This window comes from Carassius gibelio, chromosome A2 (genome assembly GCF_023724105.1).
Source record: "Carassius gibelio isolate Cgi1373 ecotype wild population from Czech Republic chromosome A2, carGib1.2-hapl.c, whole genome shotgun sequence".
Taxonomy (NCBI): Eukaryota; Metazoa; Chordata; class Actinopteri; order Cypriniformes; family Cyprinidae; genus Carassius; species Carassius gibelio.
The window spans coordinates 24,112,825-24,121,036 of NC_068372.1; the positions used below are offsets into that span (position 1 = coordinate 24,112,825).

General features: G+C 37.9%; 1 protein-coding gene across 1 annotated transcript in view; it reads left to right on the forward strand.

The window, feature by feature from the left end:
* The window catches only part of LOC127934007 (ephrin type-A receptor 3-like), a 108,644-nt gene extending 105,756 nt beyond the window's left edge, over positions 1 to 2,888 (forward strand). The window contains exon 17 of the mRNA XM_052531174.1: positions 12 to 2,888. Within this exon, the coding sequence (XP_052387134.1) occupies positions 12 to 111 (100 nt within the window). The 3' untranslated portion in view covers positions 112 to 2,888. The remainder of the gene's footprint in view (positions 1 to 11) is intronic.
* The last annotated feature ends 5,324 nt before the right edge of the window (positions 2,889 to 8,212 follow it).

Below are 8,212 nucleotides of genomic sequence, written 5' to 3' on the forward strand. Positions count from 1 at the left end.
CTCTTCCTCAGTGAGTTAAGCAAGATGGGTGTGACTCTGGCTGGGCACCAAAAGAAGATTCTCTCGGCCGTCCAGAGTTTGCACGCACAGGGTACTCATGTGCAAGTATAACAAGCTTTCTCCACCGCCTGAGAGCGTACAGACTGAGAGAGTTACTACTACCACAGTCCATATCAGCAGCTTCACCGTACAGTTTCCACATTCAACCCTTTTGTCAGCGCTCTGGCTTCCGTCCATGCACGTCCGAGCTTCCTACAGGCCGAGAGAAACACAGAGACTGATCTACAACCGCTTGACAAGGCCACGGCAAATCAGATATGAAGTATGGTTATTAAACACGACAGAGAAACAAAAATGAGACAATAATACATTAGGGAGAATGTGTTTACAGTTTCAACATTTGTGTCATACTTGGCGTTTTACATATCAGAGGTCAGACTGTTGTTTTTAAAAGGAGGGTTGTTGTTTCTTTTTCTCATACCAATGTTTGGGATATCAGTATGTCCTCTTACATCAATTATAAGCCACATCAGATGATGTTTAGATTATATTTATTTTGTCATAATTGAGGCAGCATTTGAGCACAGATGGATTCAGGTCGCAGCATCCAGTATTCAGACGGAAAGGCAACAGAGGTTTGCGTTCCACCTGCAAAGATGGCTGGAAACATCTGCAACGACAAAAGAGACGTCTAAGGCCATGCCGTGCACGGGACAACAAGATAAGCTGAGGAATAATAGCGCTCCACTCGTCGCCGTGTCGCTTATGCAAACAGTGCAAGCATTCGAATAAGAAACCGTCTGACTTCTCAAACACACTTCCGGATGTCTTAAATAAATTAGAAATGTCATTTATGTCCATTCGCCACACAGATATGCCAACGTGTTGTACCACTGCAAAGTTTGTGCACATCAGATCAAGCAAAGACAACTTCAAAATGTCATTATGTCGTGCACCACGTTTGCATCGTTTTTACGTTTACACTCGTTGTGCGTGACGACTTTTGTACTATAGTGTATAAAATGTACAGTGTTGATTTTAAAAAAAGAAAAGGAAGAAAAACACAAAAAACTAAAATGTTTGTAATGATGTACTTTTATTTAGTATGAAGAGGAGGAAGTGGCTGTGTGGTGGCGTTATCACCGTCGTTTGCCGATGTGCGATAATAACTCATCTCTGGAATGTAGCATGGATCCTAAGCTTCATCTTTGATTGACAGGTGACAGTGACTGACGTTTTTCACTCGTTTTTCAAGTGGTGCCCCTAGCTGCTTGACTTTAGATGCCTTATTAACTGTGCAGTTCTCTCTCTTTTTCTCATCCTCCCCTTAGAAAGGATATCATGAAGTATAATGTATATAGTATTTATCATTGCATCACTGAGAAGCTGGACCTTGATGTTAAAGCCAGGCTCGACGCGTTTACCACTGTTTTAGTCTGCTGTTTGTGGAAACGTGTTCGATCTGCACAGGTGCATGTGGTATAGGGAAGGAGAGGTTTTCATGACTCTATGGGGCCGAACTAAATTTCTCATGCTAACCTTAATGAGACTGATTTGCTGCACTGTATATTTTTGTAATGGTAAGGTTGTTCTGTAAAGTAGAAGTCTACCTGTTTTATTTAAATATATATGAGACATAATTACAGGAACAGATGGAAATGAGAGATAATCATACTTCAAATCACGATTCCCTGACGTCATTTCATATTTTGATTCCTTTTATTTCATTGATTGTTTCAATGCTTCAGCACAACACTGTAACTAATCACAAGACTTGCTTGGAATCTCGGGGTTTTCCTTCCACATTTCCTGCACTGCTTTTGTGGGCAAATCTGTGGAATCTTGCTGAAAGGATTTGAATGTGCTAAAATATCTTTAATCAGAATGGAATCATAATCGAATTTAATATCATAGATTCTGTGTGGGTTTACCTAAGCACACATAACCACAGTTCCTTTCGTCAATTTTTAAGGAAAATCCATCGTCATCTGTTATTAGAATATGTTTAACTGGATACTTTTCATAAAAGGTGAAAATTACATCTCAAGCCATGTTTAAAATGGTGACGTATTTAGTTCCCCTAATTAAAACGGCATAGACAACAATACAAATCATCAATCAAAAATATAAATCATACTGAAAAATGCAAGGACCTCTACTATTGCACTTTTCTTTAATTTTTCCCCATGCATATTTTAATGAGAAAGAGAAAAAAAGGTCTTTCTTAAACAAGTGATTATGCATTTAGATTAATTGATTTTTTTTAATGTATAGGTTAATGAACCTTATACACTAAATCTGAGATTTCAGTATGTAAAATAATTGCAGAAGGCCAGAAACTCATCCATTTTTATGCTCATTTTTCAATCCAAAATGAAATCCATTCAACTCTGTCTTGGGAGGCAATATGCTGATGTTGCGAAATTGGCTGCAGAAAATTGCATTGAAATAATAAAAACATGATAACGATGATAGTGATGGTGACGATAATAGCGAAATGAATGACCATTAATAAAACATAAGCTCCACTTTTTACTACTGCAACATAAACTTTCCAGTTTTGCAAATACAGCTATGTAAAGAATTTTATATATCTGCTCACCAAATGAATCAAAACAGGTGATTTTGTGACTGAACAGTGTTAGTGCCAGGATGTGGAATGTTGTTAATATAATAGAAGATGATAGATGAATCTTGCTTATAAATTGTCTATCGAGTTGTTGTCTTTTGTTCTGCCCCGGCTCTGTACATGTGTTTGAGCTGATCCTTTTTTGTAAGCTATGTGCCCATCTCTCCACACACTGCAGGTTTCTATGAGCTCGCAAAAAAAGGGTGTACGCATTGAGATTCTTCATGTCGCTGTAATAAATGCTAATATTTTTAATTTCTCACTGGAAGCTTTGGCATCTCTTTTCCTTCTTTGAATTGCACTTATGGTTCTTTATCATACACACAGAAAAATGGTGTTGAAACAATTTTTACTAGGAATTTGCTTGTAAATTTCACAATTGCAAAGAAATGGCAAGAAACACATTGAATTTAACATATTTTGAAGCAGAAAAACTAAAATAATGTTTATTTGTTGTTTTCTTGAAACCAAATAGATATAAATTAAATATATACACATTTATGTCAATAAAAAGATATATATATATATATATATATATATATATATATATATATATATATATATATATATATATATATATATATATATACTATAATACTTTGAAAAAACTACACTTTAAACTTTTAGTTTTTATTTTTCAATTCAAATTTATTCAAATTTGTATTTATGATTTTTGTTAAGGAAAACAGGGCATTTTTGACCTGTGCGCTGTGCCAGAGATGGATGTCATATTCTCCGAAGAGAGAAACTGGGTCAGAGGAGGTCAGCTTTTAAAAAGACTCCTGCCTCTCTTCTCACTCTATGTTATGGCCATTACAACCAATCCCCACTCTCTCTTTCTCTCCTTTGTCTCGCTGTGCATTATACAGCACACACACACACATCATGGAGCACACAGTCATTTTTCAGCCATCATTAGAATGGCAGTCGGACAGATTTCTGGGCAGCCTGTTGGGCCACAATAATACAATCAGCAGATGAACCTTGCGGACAGTTTTTCAAACAAATCATATTGCGTTACAGATGTTCAAACAGTACACAAATCATATATAACAGTTTTCATTTGCCAACAGAAAAAATTAAAGTAGCTTCTCCATTTAATGAGTATTACATGGTCTTTTGTGTTCCCATTACACAATAATAAAACATGGAGTGTTTATAGAGTAGACAAATCACAAAGGTGGGAAGTCTTGTTAAGCAAAAAAAAAAAAAAAAAGTATTGTCAATGTTTATTTTGCATGTGATTGTGAGCTTGTTAAGTGTGTGTGGGGCGATCATTCAGGTCCATTTTTACAAGGGGCAGGGTTTTCAAACACTGCTGTCCAAAGCCTCCGGAGATCTGAGTGGATCTATATCGCACCATCCAGGCTCAGGCTCCTGTGTTCTTTTAATGCCTTCTACACTCACATTAAGAGACACCTAAGCCCCTGTCTGACAGCATGACTGAGCGGGGTAATTAGACTAAACACTCACGGGACTCGCTACCGTGTGTGCGTGTGTTACACAGAGAGCGAGTAAAAGTGAATTTGTTCGCTTTGTTTGTTTCTGCATTTGTTCAGAGCTCAGAATCTCTGTGCAGTACGAGTTTGTGCACATGCCCGACAACCCCATCCATCATGTTTTGGCCTTTCGAGGCTTCTTCGCCTCACCATATAACCTTTTCAAATGATGTCAATATGTATTTTAAAATGAATCAATAAGTCCTACGGTGGTGGATTGTTCGCATCTGCTAATATATGGACTTGGGGCTAATTTGTGGTTTTGTAAAATGACACATTATCACGGGGTGATCCATCAAGCCATCTTAAATGACAGCCGGTCATCCTTTCTGCCCTGCTTACTAATGTCAAATGATTGCTTAATATGGTGAACATGACAAAGAGAGATTGAAGAGGATTCAATCTGGGTCACGTGACTGGATGGCGCGGCTGTCCGGGAACCCATCCGTTCCTACTGCGCTCTCTCTTGGATTTGTTTAACTGGGAAGCACTTCATACATTAAGCTTGGGCACATATTTCATATTCAAAGCCACTCCAATCCAACCTGAAAATGAAATACAGTTAGATAAATGCGCAAATATATCGAATTACTTATGTCTCATAGGTGTGCCTCATGTAATCCTGATTGATTAGCGGTGACATTAAGCATTAGCTCCCAACGCGTCCGGCCTATACTTTTATTAAGACAAAAACAAAATGTTCAGAGTACAAGAAGTGCCATCCTCACATGACAATGAATAGCAAGAGGTCGCACACCATCATCCGTACTAAATCCTAAAGGAAATCTAGTATGCTAGTTCTCTTGTCTTGTTAGCTCATGTCTTAGCTGACAGCGTTTTACATGTTGAACCTAGACAGCTAATGCTGTCTGAACAGATGTTGTTTTTCATAAAAATAATAATTGTATCCGTTTATTTTTTATTTCACTTCCTCTGTAGACCAAATCATATTTGTTGCTCAGTGAGAAAAAAAACTGCTGGTTTGACTCACTTATTGAAATACTGGGGGAACATGTGATTGCGCGCAGTCCTCTGTGTTTAATATGATCTGGCTCCTCACTGAGCTATTGTTTGACTGTGGTAGAAGATGAGCCACAGGAAGTGTGTGAGAACTTCGTTTAACTAGATTAGTCCGGCCGTCATCCTAATCCACTTCAGCAAAACACATCTATAGGAACGGCTTACTTGCAAACAACAATGTCATGGCTGTTGTAGACAAGTTCAGAGATGCCTTTGTGAATGGTGTTTTTGAAGATTTGTACAGTAAGACCCTTGTAAGCTGCTTTATTAAAATTGACAATCCTCAATAGGACACGATGAACAATTTGCATTATCAACAGAGGCTTTCCTGTAGCTCCTGAACTTTTTTTTTAGTTTTCATATTATGGCCCCAAAGTAAAATCTTAGTGCTTGAATGGTGGTGTTGTCTTGTGGTTAAATCAGTGATACGGTGAACAAAGTTGTTACTACATACAGTAGTAGGAATATGACAGGGCTGTAACTGACCATTCAACCTCCAGAACTTGGAACTATATATTTTTTATAATGTCTAATATTGGTATCATTACATTTACATGTACTGTATGCATTTAGTAGACCTTTTTATTCAAAGCAGTTTAAAAAAAGGAGCAAAAAAGAACATTTTATGGAATACAAATATCGGGACTCCACACATCCATCAGAATTTTCACGCACGATCAGCTGTAGCATTTGACGGAAGAGATTTAACTTCACAGACGGCAGATATTAATTGGAGCCTGTAGGAACAGATGCCCGTCTATCAGCCTGCTAGAAAACCGTCCTACCAGCATAACTCACAAAAAAGTCTAACTGCTCCTCTGATTGTGTACTGATGAATCTGCAGCTCTCAATCTACAACCACACTTATTTCAATCAGGAAGTCTTTAAAGCATTTGACCTTGGCTCGTACACTAAAAGCAGTTTTTGAGATACCATGGTTGACGCTCTTGCTGCCTCTTCCTGTGCTTGTTTTCATTCCAAGTCATTCGTTTTTTCATGGAATTTTAATTCATAAAAGCACTTCCGGTCTCAAATTTTAATTAGCTATCAAAGTTCCTAATTTAAAAAGTGAAAATTGTATTATATGCATGGGCCGTATCACGTCTGCTTTGATCAGCGCACCAGAGTGAGCTCAATACTATTGACCCATGTAGGAAAGAATGCGCCCGTTGCATTCTGCCATGCCAGAGAAAGAAAAAGAGAAGAAAGGGGAGAGCTGTCACCATCTACCCTACATGTTTTGATGGCTGTCCTTGCTTTCCACCAGCATCAGGCAGGTCGCCAGTGTTCACATTGTGAGTGTTATATTGAACCGCTCAATAACATTTGGTTGACTTTCCTCTTCCAAAAAGAGCATTATTTTCGGCTTTTGTGGGGAGTTGGTGGATCGTACAAGATATTTCTCAGTGGAGGTCTGGATTTTCTCTAACCCTCTGCAGATGTGCTGCTTTTTGGTGTGCAGTTTCTGCTGGTTGCAGTTGATTGTGGGGTGAAAAATGAGCGTTGGTTTTGTCTTTTTCGTGGTGTGTTCCAGAAACATTGTGCCACATCTTGCACACGTTAGATCGCAGAATGCCCTTTCTGAGCACTGGAAGAGAGATATTAAGGAAAAGATTATGGTGAATGATGCTATTGTGTGAGCTCAGGGAAATCTAGATTTACTTGCTGATGGGCTTTTTTGCCAATGATGAACTACCACACACAGACACCGCTCTGATCCACTTATATTGCAGTCTCAAAGTCTGGTACTCATTTCAACTTATTCTGGCTAAGAGCCGCTTAGAAAGAGGCTATCTGAGTAACTTAAAGTATATCAACATGTAAAGTATAGTATTTTATAATAGACATTTAGGGACATGAAAATCCGACACTGAATACAACCCCAAGAGGTAAGCTGAGTTTATGTGGAAGCTAACTGGGATATAGAGAGGTCTGTAGCCATTTACATTTTAATGAGGAAAAACTGTGAAAATGCTACAGTAAAAACTTGCTAATTGGTTAATGGTAATTTCTCTTACTACAGTGCAATGAAAAACTGTAATAGTTGCGACAATTTTTGTAATTTTACAGTAAAACACTGTTAAATGTATAGCATTTGGAAGTAAAAATGTAACAGTCATCTTAATAAATAAAAATTACATTCCCAAAATTCCCTGTGTGACACTTTATATTTTAATGTTAATTTAAGTTTTTAATCTAATCCTACCCCATACCTAACCTTGAGATGAGATGAGTACACAACACATGTATGAAGAATTCCCTTTATCATTTGTTTGCATTAATGTTGCATTAAACTAATGTATTTGGCATATGCCCTTTGATAAAAATGCATTTTTAAGGTATAAATGTTTTCAGTACCATGACATACCGTAGGTGTTGCTGATGCTCTGTCATCTTAGCTACAGCTACAGAGTTTGTCACAAAAATAGTTTATTTCCAAAATAAAATTCCTCAAACTAGCTTTGTGAATATTTTTAGCAGGGCAAAAAGCCCAACTGCAATTAAAGGATTTAGCTCAGTGGAGAACAAGCCAGAGAGGGAATGCATGAGTCCCACGCTTCTAGAAGTCTAGTACTGTAATGATGAGTGATTGGAGGAAAAGATGATCTGGTATGTTGGAAGAGCAGAAGTGCAGAGATGAGTATACTCATGGATGGAGATGAAAGATGATGACGGAGGGCTGTCTCAAACACCTCACAGCAAAGAAAATAACTGCACCGCTACATTAACTTCAATTCAGCACTGAGGATTTGATCTGATACATTATAGAACATACAGCATACATTCTGGTTTCCTTTCTGATAGTACATGAAGCTAGAGCTGAAGTGGAAAAATGCATCTCAGCATGTGAAAAATGTCTGAAAGATTATATATCCCTAAATTACCAGTCCACTGAACAAAGAATGATCAAAAAGTTTGTGTACATATGTATTCTCTGCATGGACCCATATAGCAAGCAGTTTCGGCCCAGATCTGTCCCACATTTGGCCCACATTGATTTCACGTGGGCTAGATGTGGGCCAGTTCTGGGCCGAAACTGCATATTTTTAGCAATAGAAAAACA